This window comes from Microtus ochrogaster, unplaced genomic scaffold, assembly GCF_000317375.1.
Source record: "Microtus ochrogaster isolate Prairie Vole_2 unplaced genomic scaffold, MicOch1.0 UNK140, whole genome shotgun sequence".
Taxonomy (NCBI): domain Eukaryota; kingdom Metazoa; phylum Chordata; class Mammalia; order Rodentia; family Cricetidae; genus Microtus; species Microtus ochrogaster.
Window position 1 is genome coordinate 84,441 of NW_004949238.1, and position 19,235 is coordinate 103,675.

The 19,235-nt window shown below is 45.8% G+C and overlaps 1 protein-coding gene across 1 annotated transcript in view; it reads left to right on the top strand.

Moving 5' to 3' along the window:
• Positions 1 to 19,235, top strand: part of Atp10a (ATPase phospholipid transporting 10A (putative)) — a 94,927-nt gene that overhangs the window by 73,205 nt on the left and 2,487 nt on the right. Inside the window, exons 15-19 of the mRNA XM_005371929.3 lie at positions 2,214 to 2,398; positions 5,692 to 6,034; positions 8,403 to 8,479; positions 11,693 to 11,818; positions 16,126 to 16,326. Of these exons, the coding sequence (XP_005371986.3) occupies positions 2,214 to 2,398; positions 5,692 to 6,034; positions 8,403 to 8,479; positions 11,693 to 11,818; positions 16,126 to 16,326 (932 nt within the window). The remainder of the gene's footprint in view (positions 1 to 2,213; positions 2,399 to 5,691; positions 6,035 to 8,402; positions 8,480 to 11,692; positions 11,819 to 16,125; positions 16,327 to 19,235) is intronic.

Genomic DNA, 19,235 nt, shown 5'->3' on the forward strand with positions numbered 1-19,235 from the left:
CTACAAATTGCCTCTAGAAGAGGGGCATCTGCCACTTCCCAGTCTTGGTGCCATGTCTCTGCTGACATACCCTAAGTAAGAGCAGCCCTTGTTGACCTTAGTCTCACCCTGAAGGGGAGGTCAACTCACCTTTGATCTTTCGCATGAATTTATGGCAACAGGTCAAACCCAACAGTCGTAAACCACTTTCCACACGGAAAGTTTGTTTTAAGTGATGGAGCCTCAGCTTGTAAAAGCGTCACCAGGAACAACTTCACCAAAGGGCAAGGTGTTGAGGAAGGTTCGCCACTCCTCACTGAGCAAGCAGCTTATACCCTTAGCGTTCTAAGCCGAGTTCCTCTTTCCAAACCTTTTTATTTATGTGATTATGTTATACATAAAGGAACCGCAAATAACATTTTAGCAGTAAGAGCTAACTTCATACTGAGCTCTTAAACTGCTTTTTCTGGGCCAGAAACAAAATTCAGCTGCAGCGTCCTGCTCCTTTTCCCCAGAATTCTTGCTGGTTCCTCTAAATGTCATCTGCAGCCACTCATTCTCTTCCCTTTCCATTAAAAGCCACCTGACACCTACCTATTGTAATGTAGGTATGTGGTAGAGTTCAGAATGGGACCAGTGTTTCCATGCTGTAACAATAGGTTTTTGTCCCGCCTGGTACCCCACAACTGTTTAGCCCCAAAGAAAATCACACATAGGTCTCCATAAGTTATAAAGCTGATTGGCCCATTAGGTCAGGCTACTTATTAGCTCTTCTAGCTTATATTAACCCATTATTCTGATCTATATTATCCATGTGGCTCAGTACCTGCTGCTTTGGTGGTCTGGGCAGGAGTGGGAGGAATCAGCTTCCTCCTTCCCAGAATTCTCCTGTTCTCCTTGCATCATTTCTACTTCCTGTTTGGTTTTCCCGCCTATACTTCCTGCCTGGCCAATCAGCGTTTATTTAAAATATGATTGACAGATTACAGACAATTCTCCCAAACCACCATGCATCATGGTACTTAGGCCCTGCTTTTCATGGTTTCATTTATTTATACATAGTCACCTCTCTAAGGCCTTACCTCCTAACACTGCCCCATTGGGAGTCGGGGCTTCCATCTGTTCATCCAAAAGCATTGTTGGCGGTTGCAGCACAGACATGCAGCCCACTAGCTGTGGCCCAGCACAGGGAACTCCAAGTAGGGATGGCAAGGAGCCTCTGCTAGGGCTGGAGCCCAGCAAGTCACAGGATACAGCTCCCTTCTCAAGGTAGGAAGGCAGAAACCATCTTATGAGAGTGTACTCAGAGGAGAAAGGAAGGCAGACGTGGCCACATTTTAGCACAGAATACATGTTGATTGTCCTTCACCCCAAATTCCTAGGGTAGTAAGTGTTTTGGTTTTGAGTGTTTGCTTTCTTGTGCATGCACTGTGACAAATCTAGGGACCACGACCTTGCATTTTTAGACCTTACACCTTATGCATAGCCTGGAGGCATTTTCGGACCCTTGAGACCCTTGTGCTTGACTGTGATCCATCACAAGAGAGCATGGTAGATATAAAAGTTTGGGATTCTGGAGAGCTTCGGATTTCACCTTTCTCTGGCTAGAGATGTTCAACCTGTCACATTTTTAATAAAGTCAGTGAGAGGAACTTGCCTTTTAAATTTTTTATGTTGGTGGATAAGGCATTTGTGATGATGTTGCCTAAAAAAAAAAAAAGAAACTTTCTTCACCATTGGTTTGGCTAACAGATGGTTGAGATGGTTAAGCACAAATGCTGAATTTAGTGGGTGAAAATTTTCTGGGGGATAGGAGATAGGTAACTGCCAGTAACTACTAAGACCTTTCTTTTAATCCCTTGGGCATATGGTAATTTCCTCCCTCCATAGTCTCTGTTTTCAGGTTATATGAAAGTTAGCTGCTTGTTAGTCAGAAAGACTTCAAAGTACGGTATGCTTTTGTGAGCATACATAATAATGTTTGGTGACCCGCACTTACTCCTCCTACTTAGATTGATTGAGTCATGGCAGCAGCTAGGATAAGTATCCAACACAGTCCTGAAACGATGGCTTATTTTAGCTTGCTTCCAGAGGGACTTTTTGCTATTTCGTGTCACATGACGAGTGAGCCCCAAAAAATCTTAAGTATTTGGTAGTACCACGTCTGTCTTTGGTATGTTTGGTACACGGCATTTATAGCCCCAGGAACTGTGAAATGTCATACATTTAACCAGGTGCCACTGGGATAGAAGACCGCCTTCAGGACGGCGTTCCTGAAACCATCGCTAAATTACGACAGGCTGGCCTGCAGATATGGGTTCTCACGGGTGACAAACAAGAGACAGCCATTAACATTGCCTATGCCTGCAAGCTGCTGGACCATGATGAGGAAGTCATCACACTGAATGCTGATTCTCAGGTATGCAGCTTCCCGAGAGGCTGTGCCTTATCCGAAAGTGGCCGCATGTCCTCTAGGCTCCCAAGATAGAGGTCTGTAGGAAGGCCACGAGGCTTCCACCTCTAGTGGCCACAGTGAGGAAGATGCTTGCCCTGCATCCCTCTGAGCATGTTGCCCTATTTCTGAGACCTGGGATGTTCTTATCATTGTCTTGAGAGATGTGGACTTTTCTGGGAATTTTTTTTAATATTGTGTATTTTGAGATTATAATAGTATATCTTTTCTTTCTTCTTTTTTCTTCCTCCAAACCCTCTTGTTTGCCCCCCTCCTTGCTCTCTTTCAAATTTATGGCCTCTTTTTTTCACTAATAGTTGTTCCATCCATGTTTCTCCCATTCTCAGCATTACTCAACTGTTGGTAGGCAATTTTTAGGATGAGGTCTTCTGGGCTTTCCCCCATGCGTGTTAAGTTGTCTTTTGCGGTCCTTTTGAGCTCATGTTTAGGCAGTCCTGTTGATAAAACTTTGTGATTCTCATACAAGCTTCTGATATTTCTAGGAGAAACAATCTCATAGCAAACTCCCTGTTCCTCTGGCTCTTATGATTGGTTTGTCCCCTTTTCCCTATGTTCCCTAACTCTTAGGTTCCAGAGTTGTATCCATCAAGACTGGGCTTCACAGCTCTGCGCGTTTATACGTAATGGTCTCTGACTGTGGTGAAGAGAAGTTCCCTTGATGAAGGGTGAAGACTACACTTACCAGGCTAGGCCCTGGAAAAGGATGTCTTCTGGGTGGAGAGGCTGGGTCTGGTATTTCTTAATACCAAAGGAATGTACATCTGGGTTTTATTAGTGCGGAGTTCATCTTCCTTTTTCATATCACGGATTTTTATTTTCATGAGGTCCTACATGTCTAGGATGTGGAGCCAAGGCAGTGATCTCCTTAGCACGAACTCCTCTGGTTTCATCAGCTGCCTCTGGGTACTTCTTTTGTCCACTCATATTTATTTGGTTAAATCCTCAAGACTGCAAGGGGTGTCTACTCCTGACACCTCCCTGATCTAAGATCTGGTTCCTCCCATGGGCTCCACTTGAACTCCCTTCAAGCTATCCACAAGGTTTTTGGTGATGCCCAAGACTCCCTTTGTTTAGATCCCCTCCTCTGTCTTCCTTAGGAGCTCAAGGACATGAAGGCCTCTTTGGGTCATCATGGATTCCTTCTATGTTCCACACCCAGGTCACCAGCTGCCCAGACCTTGGGACTCTGCCCCTGAGAGGCACATGTTCTTCTTGCTGTCTTGATGTTGGTGGGACTTCAGTGACACTCTCTCTCTTATTAATGACATTGGTGTTTTGTGTCTGTTCTTAGTTTACTTTTGAGCTAGGCTATCAATTATACCAATTCTTCAAAACCAAGGTTTGGGCTGCCTTGATTAATTTTCTCTGTTGGGTTATTTTCACTTTTATTGATGATGGTCTGGGTTGTCTTCTTCTCCTCCTCCTCCTCCTTCTTCTCCTTCTTCTCTTCTTTCTTCTCTTCCTCCAAATTGCTTTTATTTCTGTTCCCAAACAGTTTTTCTTTTCTAATATATGCAAAATATCTGCACCTCACAATTTTGAAATTTTAGCTACATACAGCTCAAGATATTTTTATAAGCATTTTCTATGTTTGCTTTCAGGTCTGTGGATTATATCAAAGTGTTTTGTTTTATTTCCAAATATTGGGAGGTTGTCTCGTCACCTGGTTTGATTCCACTTTGTTTAAATAATATTTTCTGGTTAAATAATATTTCAACTCCTCCAATCTAGTAGCTTTTCAATAACCAAAGCAATAGTGATACCACATTGGGTTGGATCAGCTGCTTTCTTCTCCGAAGTACCCTTCAGTTGATAAACAGGATGGTTCAGTTTTGTGTCTTCAGGGTCAGGAGACAGGACTTCCTCCTGAATTCCCTTGACTCACTGCATCCCTTGTATCAGAAGCGGTTGTGTTCGGGGAGGTTCACTGGCAACAAATCCTGTCTTTTTCCTCAGGAAACGTCTTAACTATGTTTCGTCCTGGAACCATGTCTTCACTGGGAAGACTGAGATGGGAATCATTTTCTCTCCGCTCCCTCAGCGTAGTCCACTTCCGTCCAGACACGTGGTTTCTCATGAAGCCAGTGCACTCCAGTCCTTGAGTCCCTGCTGACTAACGACCACTGATTGTTTCTGGGTGGCTGCTGTTGGGATTTTTTTTTTTTTTTTTGGCCATTTGTCTTAAGCAGTTTGAGCACGGTGTGTTTGTGTTTCAAGCTCACTGAAATCTGAGTAGTGTTGATTTTGGAAAAGAAACTCCGTATACAGGATGGTTTGGAAATGTATTTGCAGAAATGTTTGGAAATGTCTTTGGAGCAGTCCCGTATCATACCATCTTAGAAGCGCATAGAGCATTTGTTATACCCACCAATGTCAACACATGCTCTAATGAAGCTCCTTCTGTATTAGATGGTCTTACCTGGCACCTGCCATCCTGGGAGTTCTAGGATTTCACATGGCATCTGTTGGTCAAAGCTCTCTTGAACGGTCCTGGCTGTGAGAGTCTCGCAGACTATCTTTGTCCTTCACGTCCTTGGTATTTTGAAGAAGGCTGATGAAATTGCTTCTAGACTGATGTGATCTTGAAATCTGCCCAACGTTGTAGTTAGAACTAGAATGAAGCCAGGAATTTTGTGTGGGGGGGCATGAGGTATCATCATTTCGTGGCACTGTGGAGTCATGCCCTCCTTTGGCTGAGGACCTGGTGTTTGCCACTTCTGTCCGTCTTACAAGAAATACAGCCTTCCATCTCACCCTTTTCTATTCTGAACTCTTTGGAAATAAATCCCACTTTAGCAGTGCCGTGTTACTGTCCACCTCCTGGAGAACGAAGATGCTACATAAAGTATTTAGGATTGAAAGAGATTTATGTCCCACCACTGATGTCAGTATGAGACAGCAAGGTTTAGGTAAAGGCCCCAGAAAATGGAACAGACACACAGGTTGAGTCTTCAGCCTGACCATGTGAGGTGGAGCAGTAATCCAGCCACACCTGGGAGGATGAGCATCCTCCGTTTCAACTTCAGCACAGTTGCATGGGTGATAAAGTATAATCTAGTGGAAGCTAAGCTCTTTCTCTCCGGGGGAGGAAGGTATCCTTTCTACCTGAACTTTCTTTTCTGGAGGTCTAGAGATCCATTCATGACAGCCAAGTGCCCTAGAAGGACATCAGCTTGGAGTGTTGAGGCAGATAACCAGGGTCGGTGACATTACTGAAATACATTGCTTGTCAATTTCAGGAAGCCTGCGCAGCCCTTCTAGACCAATACCTCCACTATGTGCAATCCAGAATCTCCCAAAGCACCCCTGAGCATACCGAAATGAACGTGAGCGTGGGGTTCTCTTTCAACCCAGCCTGCACATCCACCAGCTCCAGCCCCAGCTCTAGCCCCAGCCCCAGCCCAAGCCTTGTGATTGATGGCAGAAGTCTGGCCTACGCCCTTGAAAAAAGTCTAGAGGACAAATTTCTCTTCCTGGCCAAGCAGTGTCGCTCTGTCCTCTGCTGCCGGTCAACGCCTTTGCAGAAGAGCATGGTGATAAAGCTGGTGAGAAGCAAGCTCAAGGCCATGACCCTGGCCATAGGCAAGTATCTACGCCTGCTCCTTCAGCTTTCTTCTTCAACTAAAGTCTCTCCATGTGACCTGAATTTCTGATCCTCTTCCATCTAGCACGATGAAACTAGCGAAGCCTCAGTTTCCACTTACAATAATGTACCCACTGTGGTACAGAATTCCAGACATAAAGCATCTATCAATAAGCCACAAGATATGGCAGCAGATGTAGGTACTATTATAAGACCAGTAACTGCTAATTTAAGAAGAAAGGCTGGTGGGTAGGCTGAGGCCTGGGAGATAAAACTTTAGACGGCCACTTGCCTCACACAGTCCAGCCACAATGATGGTCTTCTATTAACACATGTTAGCTTAGCAGAGGTTCTTTTCAAGGGCTTGAGGGCTTTGAGTTGTCACATGCTTCCTCGGGTCAAGGCTTTATGATGATCAGGGGACCCAGACTGCACCAACCGGAAGCCTCAGTGACTCAGCTGACCTTGCTGACTGTTCTGAGACATGTGTTTCATTAACTAAATCCAGTTCAAGACAGCACAGCTTTGCATCCTTTAAAGACAGTATCTAACTTCATTTTTTTTCTTTGCAGGCACTCGTGGCTGGGGAACATTCTAGATTCCTCCCCAATGACAGGGTGGTAGTCACTTAACACATCTTTAGGGAACCCTCTCTTCCCACTTCTGAATTGGCTATAGTCTCCAGTGCAGGCTCAGCCACCCCCTGGTGAGGACCAGGAAGCCAGTAACTCCCACAATACCAATTAAAAATATAACCTGCTCCCGGGAAGTAGTTGGCTCAGTGATTTAGTATCTTTACTAAGTAGTCAGTCACTTATAATTATAGTACCATTTGCAGAAAGTCTGGGGTTTTACCCGCTATGCCCATGGGTACTTCATCTGCTAGGAAGAAGCCAGCATAAAGTGTGAGACCTGGGTAGCCATAGTCTGAAAACCCTAAGACGTATGGAGACCATAGCATCCATGAGGGATGTGCACAGTTGGACGAGGACACAAGCTTAGGAGACGTGAGCAGAGTGTTCACCCTGATGCCCTTGGCCCACACTGAGGGAAGATGGCATCTCCTCCAGGGAGGGAGACACTAATCTCCCTTAGAATGTCATGTCATCTTTTTGGACCATATACCCCAGTCTTAGGAACCCAGAGTTTAGACTTCCAGAGCCCCATTGTGCATCATACATTTTGAATGGGGGGCATCATGGGGCGCTGGAAAGATTGCCATTGTTTCACAAAGGTTGAATTCAACAAATACTACCTGATCTTCCATTGAGTTTGGGCCAATGAAGGACAGTGAAATTACAGACCTGGGGCATACCTGGGAATCCAGTGAATGAGAAGGTTGAGACAAGAAGATTGCAAGTTTAAAGTCAGCCTTAGGGATACAGAGTAAGTTTAAGGTCATCACAACAAACTCAGTGAGATCCTGCCCTGTCTCAAAATAAAAAGTAAAAACAGGGCTGGGGAGATGGTCAGTGGCAGAATATTTGTGTAGCATTTATAAACCATAGGTCTGATTTCCGGTACTGGGGCAAAGAAGAAATAAAAGGGACAAGCTATAGCGACAATGTGAGACCTGGATAGGATAGTCTGCACACCCTAAGACATATGGGGACCTATAGCATCCATGAGGGACAATGCCCTTGGCCCAGGCTGAGGGAAGATGGCATCTCCTCCAGGGAGGGAGACGCTAATCTGCATCTGTTATTTTTACAGCGTGGCATGTCTGCTATGCCTTGGGCTGTTCTGAACCTAATTCCAAACAGGGCTACGATTGTCTCCAGTTATAATGGCTGTGTTTGTGTTTTGACAACCCAAAGATGTCAAGGTCTCTGGCTGTTTTTTTTCACACTAATCAGTCCACAGCCCGATGGTATAATAGACATGTTCTATTTATGCCTCAAAGACCCCAAAATCACATATTGGTTTATTTACTGAGGTAATCAGTGTGCATAAAGGCTGAACAGAACAGAACATATTTGATTCAGTAAGAAAATTGCTAAGAAATAAAGGCGACTGTGAATTGGAGAGGTCCTGAGGCCCAGCTGGAGGGGTCGAGTCACCACAATAGCAATGGAGATGAATGTACCATCACATTAAAGGCCTTTTCTGTGCGAATCCTGATAGTAAAGACCTCACTGAATAAGATGGTGGCTCTGTGGCCGTTAGTTTCTGGGACAGCCTGATTTGGCTGGCAGTTCCATGTTGTACTGTGCCTGATTCCAATTGGTCACCTCAGTTTCCTTTTCTGCCCTTTTCCTAATCTTCCTCACAGAACTCAGCCCAACCGGGACCCAAGAGGCTCAATGTGTCCGTGTGAGTCTCTGCATCTTCAAAATCAATGATTCTTGCCGCCTGTGTTGTTTCTAGGTGATGGAGCGAACGATGTCAGCATGATCCAGGTGGCAGATGTGGGCGTGGGGATCTCAGGCCAGGAGGGCATGCAGGTAAAAGACCAGTTGGACTGTCTTGTATGGGCTTCTTCTCCTGCCATAGCACACACGGTCCCAGCCTGTCTGTGGGCTCTAACGAAGCTGAAGGGTTTGCCTCCAGTATGGGCCAGTGCTCACCTTCTGCTAAGCAAGTAGTAGTAAAAGCTGAGGCAGAATGTCATTCTGTTAACAAAGCCACGTGCCGCAAACTCCTTAGCCTGTGTCAACAGAAGTATATTTGGGGAAACTCTGACTTCAAGAGGCAAGGTGAGCCATTGCCTCCCCTGTCTCATGCCAGGAGGTCTTTCTCTTTGCTGTTGCTCAACGGTAGCTATGCTCTGTAGAAGCTGCCTGGTGACACTGCTGGGACCTAAAATCACTCTGAAGATGGAGTGTAGCCACCCTGACTCCCGTGGAAGTTCTGTCTGGGCTCTTCATCTGTCTTTGTGTCAGCTCTGAATTTTCCAGCAATTGAAAACACTAGTTAATTTAAATATACTGCTTCTGGATATAGCACTATAACTTACAACACTTGAGCAAGCTTGAGTCATATTTTTTTAAAGAAAACTTTGGTAAAGCCTTTAGGGAAGAATTTATTAGTCTCTGAGTGATCCAACCAGTGCATAAATGGTGATTAACATTATGATTTTAAAAAATCCACTATTTATGGAACACTCACTGTATGCTAGGCTGTGCAAAGAAGATTCATTTTCTGGCTTGATATCAAACAGCAGTCGGATGGCAGGGTCCCTGCTGGAAGCACAGTACAGTTGCCCCTCAGTATCCAGGGGAAACTGCTCCAGCACCAGAATCCAGCAGTCTCCCACGTCAACTGGTGTATTTGCATGAATCCTACACACACCCATCGGTATGCTTTATATAACCACCAGATGATGTCTTCTTCCCCATGCAACAGAAACACTATGTAAATAGTAGTAACGCGTTGTTTAGAGAGAACAATTTCTATGTTTTCAGTATTTTTTTACTGAATATCCGACATCCACTGTTGTTTGAGTCTGCAGATTCTGTTCCCACGGATACATGCCTAATGGAACATCCATTTCTGAACCGAATGCTTCATGGGCTTTTAGACTCTTCGGTCATTTACCCCATGATTCATTCTTTAGAAAAATCAATGAGACTCCGCTATTGCCTGGACAGACTTAGAAGCACACGCCATTAGACGAAGTCACTGTCTTCATCGGGGTTAGCTTAGGAGCTCACTCAAAAGCGGCACTCACTGAAAAGGAACACAGGACACCACTCAGGGGTGGGGTGCTTACCTAGCACACACAGGGCTCTGGGTTATATCCCAAGAGCTGAAAACCAACGAGATTAGTAGGCCACTGTGTACTGCTCACATGAGTCTGGTCTCAAATCTTATGGATGGGACACTGAGTCCCTCCTTCAAGGCGGAGAGCAGTAATAGCAATAGTAATAGTCTTTGGAAACACCCCCAAATGCTGACAATTCTTGAGGAAGCTCACCTGTCTCTCCAGGCTACTATCTTTCCTACCCACCCAAATCCAGTGCAGGCTCATGGCCTGTTCCTATGTAGAGATAGTCTCTGCAGAGGCTTTTTGCTTCCCCAGCTGTCCTGTTAGAGACGGGGTCGCAGAAGCTGTTTCCTCTGTACTCTCCTCTGCCCGAGCTTGGCTCCAGGGACTGTCCCACTATATGACGGAGCAGAGAAGTCCATGGAGGCTGAGTTTCTGAAGCACCGAAGTTCTGCCGTCCCTTCCAGCTCCTGGCCTGAGGTGACTGCCCAACAGTGGCCGGGCTGGTGACCTCCTACCTATTCTGACATATCCATGGGGACTCAGCCTAGATTTCTCACATCTGTGCTGCAGAGAAGAGATCAGGAGAGTATTCTCTCACTCACTGGAATAACATACAAGCTCAGGGGCATCAGAACAGGTCTGACCACTTTGCATAATACATCTTCCATTGCATGTAGCTGAAGTCCGTACAAAAATAGCCAGACACATCTTACCTAGAAATTTGCTTGCTCAGCGCCACCTTCCCTATGGTCCCAGCTGTTTCCATCACTGCTCACATGAGTCTGGTCTCAAGTCCTATGGATGGGACACTGAGTCCCTGCTTCAAGGCTGAGAGCAGTGATAGCAGCTAAGTCCCCCCCCCCAGGTTCTCACCATTAAGGTCTGTAACACAGAAGACCAGTGGTTTCTCGGTCAGGGTTCTTTGCATGTGGGATTGACAAGCACTGTGCTAGTTAGCATTTCCTTTTTTTGGGGGGGGGGGTTCGAGACAGGGTTTCTCTGTGGTTTTGGAGCCTGTCCTAGAACTAGCTCTTGTAGACCAGGCTGGTCTCAAACTCACAGAGATCCGCCTGCCTCTGCCTCCCAAGTGCTGGGATTAAAAGCGTGCGCCACCACCGCCCGGTGCAAGTTAGCATTTCCTTAAGGGAAATAGAGAAAACTGTCCACTCTGAGAAGTCTCCCAAGGATTTTTCCTTTCATTCAGTCAAGTTCCTTGAACTTCTCCACATGTGTGGTGTTGTGCGGCATTGTAAAAGGACAGAGAAAAGTCAAATACGGACTCCTTGTCAATTTCATGAGTGAAGCGTGACGAAGACCGCAGGAGGGAAAGGGAGGGGCCAAGAGTAGGCCCACCCACACGCAGATGCTGTTTATACGTCTAGGTTCAACATCTGGATGCCAGCAGAAAAGAGGACGATATGTGGGAACAAAGTGCATGAGGGCCAGACATGTAAAGATGGTTTTTCTTGTTGTTCCTTAAAAACCACGGCGTCACGACGGTTTAATCTGGAAGTGCAGTCTGAGATGCGACTCCCAGAATGTCTGGATGTCCCTCTGATAAACATCAGTGGGTCATCTTTTAGCTCGTCTCTGCTGAGCTGAGTACGGTATAGAAATAAGTGCCCCTGGGGATGGGAGAGAGGTGGGAGAAGTTCTGTGCATCTCTACGTTTTGTGGCTTGATAGGAAAAAATATTGGAAGAGGAAAATTGAAGTATTTTTAAACTCACTAATCATATATCTAATGTTTGAGGCCTTGAATGGTTCTAGAAAGTGGCATCCCTGAGCAACCGTGCTTCTCGAGTGGGTTCCCTTTCAGTTGAAGGAGTTAACGAGACACAGGCCCACACTTAGCGCCGTGTTTGAAGCTGGGCTTTTTTCTCCCCAGGCTGGCTTTGCCTTGCCTTTGTTCTTCATCAGCAGTGATGAGAATTATTTTCCTTTCCAAGGCTGTGATGGCCAGCGACTTTGCGGTGCCGAGGTTCCGATACCTGGAGAGACTCTTACTCGTCCATGGACACTGGTGCTACTCCAGACTGGCCAACATGGTGCTATATTTCTTCTACAAGAACACAGTAGGTATTTGGCATGGGTCTTTGGAATGATTCAGTTAAAAGGCTTACAGTAGCTACTTTTGCTGTGTACCAATGACTACGGACTCATAGTCGAGAAAGAAAGATATAGAAGGCTTCTGTGACAACCCTACCCCCATTCTCACCCCCAAAAGGCTTGTAGGGTGGAACCCTGCATAAGGTCAACAGACCACAGAGTCTCATGTCTACCCCATCCTTTTGGGTTTGCATGAATGTCCTGTGATCATAACCTGGCCTTGTACCCTATAATATCTGAAAAATAACTCATGGGAAATGAAAACAGCTGCATCTTTGAGGATGAAAGGTCTGATAACAACAGGCAACACAAGAAAGTTCATATATGACTTTGTAAAGTAGCACAATGACAAGGCCTGCAGGTGGCAAGGTATCAAGTTGATATTTGCTAAAACTGTGTTGCTATCTGACATCTGATTCTGTTCTTTAGTTCTCAACCTGTATCCTTGTGTTTCTTAGGAGCGTTCCACTAGGGTGTCCACAGTCGGACACTGATTTCTCTGCTGTAGGCAAGGAACGCTAAAGGAGAAGAATGTTCAGTGGCCTTGCGATAAGAAAATCACTTGATCTTGCTATATAGTTCAGATATTGAATGATGTCTATCAGAGACATGCTCAGACCAGACCTTGTACAAATCCCCAAGCGAGGCCTTGAACCTGGTTTTAAAAAGAAGGGAGGGGCTTCCATACTTTCCTGGGCTCTGGGAAGATAGCTGAGTTTAATTAGTAGCTCCATTTAAGTGAAGATGCCTAGGCCAGATGCGCTCTGAACATCTGTATCTCTTCAGGGGCTTTGAATACAGAGCCGGCCATTCCTGATCTCTCCCACGTGGGCCTCATATTTAGTCTTAGTACTTTTAATACTCCATGGGTCTACAGAACGGCCCACAGGGTCATTACAGAACACTGACTCATTTCTAAGATTTCTAGACACTCTCCTGAGGGGCCACTGGTTTGGGCTCTGCCTCTGGCAGCTTGAGGCTGAGGGAACCGACAAGGAGACAAACTAGCCTCCTGGGATAAATAAAATGACCTTCTGAGCTTGTTCCATAAATCTTACTGCAACTCCGGTGTCAGGAATATCCTGTGCTCTACTGGAAAAGAATAAAATAAATTCAACTTTCTTCAGTCCTTATGAAACCGTCATGCTAACTCTAAGTTGATGTCAGTCCAGCTCTTTCTTTTGTTCTTAATGGTTCCGTCTGGAGGCTGACACATACCTTCCCATTCCTAACCTCTCCCACCGCCTTGCTTGCCTGATTTCTATAATGTCTCCTGGCAAACGAATACAGATGTTCTCAACCAATCAGGACGTGGCTAATTGAGCAGATTTGGAAATCAATTCCCATTGAGCTCCACCTGGGACTACATCCAAAACCATTGTTCCGTTTCTGCCCTTGGGAGGTCATTCTCCTTTCTTTATGACCCAGTATTGAGTTGCCAACATGGTGAGGCCTCAGATATCCAGAACCTAGAGGGTTTCAGCTTCCCTCCCCAGGAGTGAATGACCCCTTTGGAGTAGGCTGGACTGGAACGCAGCCCATTTCCTTCGGTCCTTCATAGTAGTATCTTCAGTGTAGTTGCTCCTCAACTCAGAGTAGGGTTACATGGTCTTGTAACGGCCCATCACAGGTTGAAAGTATCACAAGTGAAAAATACATGTAGTACACGTAGGTTAATCACTGTCTTAGCTTCGTGCACAGCCCACTGGAGCATGGCTGCCTTGTGACCAGCTAGCTGGGAGCTTCAGCCCAAAGCTGCGGTCCAGCATTCCCTAAGAGAATAAAGCCCAGGCAAAGATCCAAATCGAAATTCAAAGTTTAGCAGAACACACATTGCGTTCACACCATCCTCCTAAGCTTGAAAAAAAAAAGTCCCCATTGAGGCATCATAAGTTGAGGATCCTGTCTGCTTGACTTCTTTGGGGTACGATTTTTTTAATTCCCCAAAACAGAACTATGAATTAAGCTCACCGGTCTCTGTAATTCCCAATTCAAGTCTGTCAAATTGAAGGGTAGTAAGAGCAACATGCTCCAAGCTTCTGAACACTGGAGAGGCTTAAGAGTCTGAAGTGGCAGCCCGAGGTGAGGCTAGCCTCCCTCCCTGCCTGCAAGCTAAGCCTGTCCTTGTTAGAGAAAACAGGGAGGGAAAAGAGCCGCCCGCCTGGTTTTCCTCATAGAAGATGCAGGGCTTTGTTAAAAGCATTCGTCCACGTGAGCAGTTCAAGGGTAATCACTCCTCACAGGGGAGTCATTAATTTGAAGAATAAATTGGCCTTTCCAATAAAGAGCAGAGAAGAACAGTTTCTATAGTAACAGAGGTTTGGGAATAAAGCTCTTTGGCACTATGAGGGGGGCTCTCAATTATCTAAGCATTTTCTTCCTGCTCTCTGTGACTCCATTTGCTCTCCGATGACTCAGAAGGCTGAGCCCACGGTGGTGGGTGAGCAAGAGTGAGGCGTGGGAGGAAGGCAGGGGAGAAAATCAATGAAAAGCCCGAGTCTGTCAGTGGCTGATGTGGAGGGGGAACATTGCCTATTAGGAAACTTAAGTCATAGATTAAAACAATGCCTGGGGGATTTAGTCATAGCTTCCACCCACACGAACTAGCATTTTTTTCCCTGATCTTTAAAAGCCATTTTCAAGGCAAGAAAACAAAGCTCAGAGAGGTAAAGTCAAAAGCTAGAGGCGTAAAGCAACTCATTCAAGAGCCATAGAGAGCTCCGGAACCCAGACCCGGTCCTCACTGTTTTCAGTGGGACATTCACCCCACTGTGGGGCATGGCCTTTGGAGACTGGCCCCCAGGACCTTAGGCCAAGATTCATCTGCATTTGGACAAGTTGAATAGTTTCCCCATGCTATGACCACTTTCACATCTCCAGCCTCGGTTTTCTGTAAATGTTAAGAACACCTCGAGCTTGGGCCTAGAAGAAGGAAATGAGGACATTTAGCTAGGGAGAGTATGCCTCTGACAATAGCCACCATATTCCAGGGGTCTCATGAAGTCTTTAATTTCCCACACTCTCCCTCCCTGGGTAGCTCCCACTGGTGTGGCCGTAGATGGGGACACTGGGGTAGGGAGGATGCTATGATCTATGCCAAATTACCGTAAGTGTGAAAATACATTGTGTGCTTGTCAGTTTTGTGTCCCTCTGGGGAGATAACTGAAATACATCAGTGATAAGGGGAAAGTTTTTGTTTGGGGTTTGGTTTTTGGTTGGGTTTTTTTGGTGCATGGTGTTGGGTGCTTCGCCCATAGACACTTGGCCCTGTTTCCTTTGGGTCTACGGTGAGGCAGCTCACGATCGTAGGAACAAAGCTGCTTGCCTCGTGGTTCTCAGAGAGGCAAAGGGACTTGGGTTACCAATGCTCTGTTTAAGGAAATTCCCTCACTGACCTCATGTCCTCTAACTGGCCGTCACCTCTTTCAGCTTCCACTGCCTCCCAGTAGCTCCATAAGCTGGGAACTAAGCTTTATTTAACTCGAGGTCCTCTGGGAGACATTCACAGTCTAAACCTCAGCTTTGCATCAGGCCTTGGACTGCCAAACTCTCTAGGGAAACACGCTCCAGCTGCTGGTTCTCTCAGCTGGTGGAAGGGCAAAGACGTCCTAGCTAACTCCCAGCCCTGCGGAGCAGGTGGTTGAAGCTTTCTGCTGCTCCTTTCTCTTGTACTCATGTGTGTCTTCCTCTTTGGAAGTTGTTGATGATTGTCCACTGTTCCTTTTCAAAGGTAAGGTGGAGATGGGAGGACCATAAATTCAAGGTTATCCTGGGCTACATAGTTAAACCTCATCTCCCAACTCCTCTCCCCCAAAGAAAAGAAAGGGGGGCATGGGCGTACAGATGGATTCTAGGGCGGGTGTTTGGGAAGACAGAACAATGGAAGGCCCCAGGGAAGAAGCCACAGGTCCTCTTAAAATGTAAGCCATCCTAAGCCTCAGTCACACCTTAGTTCTTTCACATTGACCACCTCTGGCTCTTCTGCTCCAGGAAGTTCAGATTCTTGCCGCTGGTCTCTTGAGAGCAGGAGACTGTGGCAGAAGAGGATTGTGAGCAGACCACCAACAAGGCTGGAGGTTAGGGCTGTCTTTTAGAAGAAATCACAGCCTGGCCAACTAATCAAGAAACGTCTCTGCAGAGATCTTGAGTCCTTCAGATGAGTCTTTGCTGGACCGCAAAACCATCACCTGTCCTTCTTCCCTGCAAAACAATCATCTGACCTTCTGCCCACAAAACAATCACCTGTCCTTCCGCCCCCCTCTCTCTGTTGCAGATGTTTGTGGGCCTCTTATTTTGGTTCCAGTTCTTCTGCGGCTTCTCCGCCTCCGCCATGATTGACCAGTGGTATCTGATATTCTTTAATCTGCTCTTCTCGTCACTTCCCCAGCTTGTGACTGGGGTGCTGGATAGAGACGTTCCCGCTGACATGTTGCTGAGAAAGCCACAGCTTTACAGGAGTGGCCAGAACATGGAGGTAAGCTCGCGGGTATCTCTGCCTCTGTCTCTTGGCCTCCACCCCCTTTACACCTTCCAGAAAGTGAAATTTCCCCCGAATCCCTACTAATAGACACTCTAGAAAACTGTTGAAACTGTAGACCGGATGCTGTATGTCTGACTTTGTAATACATTGTGTTAGCTTTTTATTACTATCATAAAATACCTCAGACGATTAACATAGAAGAGGAGATGGTTCTTCTGCATACATGGTTATGGCAGTTGCGGTCTAGGATTAGGAAATTCTGTTTGGGCTTCTGGTGGCAGTGCCTGGTTGTCATGGCAATGGTGAGAAACACATCCTGGAGCAAACTGCTTCTGTCAGAAACCGGGAAGCAAAGAAGAAGCAAGTAGGACCTCAGTATCACCTCGGCCACACGGCCCCAGTGACTTAAGGACCTCATACTAAGCTCCTCTTCCTGACGGCCTCACCACCTCCCTCGGCCACTCTGAGAACCCTGATCAATACATGAGCCTTTGGGGAACATTCTAGATGAAAACTGTTGTGTTCAGGAAGTATGTTGAATGAAAATCTTTTCTCCCTCAGCTATTTCCAGGTCCCCAACAAAAGTTCACCTCACATCTGACTTGGTTACAGGTCATAGTAATTGTTCTAAAACCAACAAAAGCAAAGTAAAACAAAGTGTCACTTACTTTTAGCATGGATTAAAACAACAGACTCAAAGGGAAACCACCGAGTGATCAGAAGGATGTAAATGTTATGTTTACATGAGCAGTACACATGTTTGCAAACCGATGGCCAGCTGTCCCGCCCAGCCCTTACAGTAAACCATGCATGCTCCTCTTTGGCCAGCTTAGTTTTTACGTGTGCAGAAAGAATGCGGCATCCTGCCTCTTCTGCCCTAGCTCTAACTCAGAATGTATTTGCTTCAAGTTACCCTCCTATTACTACTCTGCTGACACTGAGTTTCCAAAGGCGCAGGCTGTACAGCTTAGGAGACAGTTCATTAGGAGTCAGTGGGTTTTCTGGTCGGTACCTATGTTCTTGACAGGGTTCTCATCTTAGTTGGCTTACTGTCCTTAGCCAGCCATGAGACAAGACACTGTAAGCTTGTCATGTAGAGGGAGGTAACCAATGAGAATGTCACCAGCATTTCCCTTAAGTGGTAAGTGGAAATGCCCTTCCTGAATCCTGTGTGTATCCTGCAAGGCAAACACAGCCTCTGCCAGCTACATGAGGACTTACTAGGGTGCTGCTGAGGGGATGATGGGGCTCTGGTTGCTTCTTTAAATACAGATTGTTGTCATCCAGGTACTAGAGCCCGTACCTAGATATTTATCTGTATCAGGCCATTTTTGCCATGGGTGTAGATTGTCATAGTGTGCTCGGCATTGATACGCCAAGATACCTAAGTCAGCGTTTTAGTTACTTCGCTATCGTTATTTGCAACAAAACACCATGATCAAGGCAGCTTATAAGAGAGTTTATTGGGGGCTTAAAGTTTCAGAGGTGAGTGAGTGCACAGCCACCATGGTGGCAGGCAGGCAGGTATACCTCCTTCATGGCCACACCTCCCAATCCTTCCCAAACAGTTTCACCAACCGGTAACCAAGCATTCACATGTATGAACCTATGAGGACCATTCCCATTCAGACAACTATAGCCAGGATGTTTAAAGAAAAGGAGTTTTCTGGAGGTCCAAGGTTCAAGGGCTGTATCTGGTGGTGGTTTTGATGTTGATAGAGTCTGAAAACATGGCACGACCTAGCAGTCATGAGAATGCGTCTCTTCTAGTGTCTTTCACATAAGTCAGTCACGGGGCTTCTATGGTTTATCTTAACTGTCTCCCAAAGACCCAACAAGTTTCTGCTCTCTCAGTATTTTACAGTGAGGATTAAGAACTAGTGAATCAACTCTTGGGGACACACTAAAACCATATCAAAACCAGAGTAATAATTTCTTTGTTTAACATCCTGATGGGATGGAGAGATGGCTTGGTGGCTAAGAGCACTTGCTACTCTGGGCAGTGCATACTGTACATATGCAGGCAAAACACTCATATACATATATATGTATATGTGTCAATATGTAATATATACACATATATGTATACATGCACTATTATATATATATATATATATATATATATATATATATATATATTAGGAAACATCCATCATCTAACTTAAGGCTCATTGGTAAGAGTATTTCTAAAGTGCTTACCATAAAACCTTTTAAGGGTGGAAGACTAGAAGGCCCAGATCAGGGATCTCAGACTGGGGGGCAGCTCAGGGGGCAGGCTCAAGATTTCAGCTCTTCTTTTGTAAAGCGTAATAATCAGTGCCCCCACCCATCCCGCTCTGAGAATTTCATGTGTACTGACTCCTGACTGTGTTGACATCATTTCTACCCTTCATTTTCCTCTCTCAACTCTTTCCATACTTCCCATGGCCTCCCTCTCAAATTCATGACCGCTGCTGACATGTAGCTATAGGACTCATGTTCTGGGCTCAAAGGCTCCCCATGGCTCAGATGCCTACAGCTCTACAAGCCTGACGGTTTTGGTTTTTCTTCCACCATGTTGGAGATGTGCTCTTCTTGGATACTAAAATAGGACATTTTCCTCCAGTGCTTAAGGTATCGCCTGCTCAAGAAGATGTAGCCAGCTTTCCTGTCAGACTGTCTTTCAATTGCTAGCCCCCAGAGAATGACCCAAAGACTTATTATTAATTATGAGAGCTTGGCTTTTAGCTTAGGCGTGTTTCCAGCTAGCTCTTACAATTTAATTAACCCATATTTTTTAATCTATATTCTGCCACAAGGTTTAGTTACCCCTTCTCAGTATGGCATGTTCAACTTCCGCTGAGACAGCTGATGAAATCCAAGCACCTAGATTCCTCCTCCTCCTCCTCTTCCTCCTCCTCCTC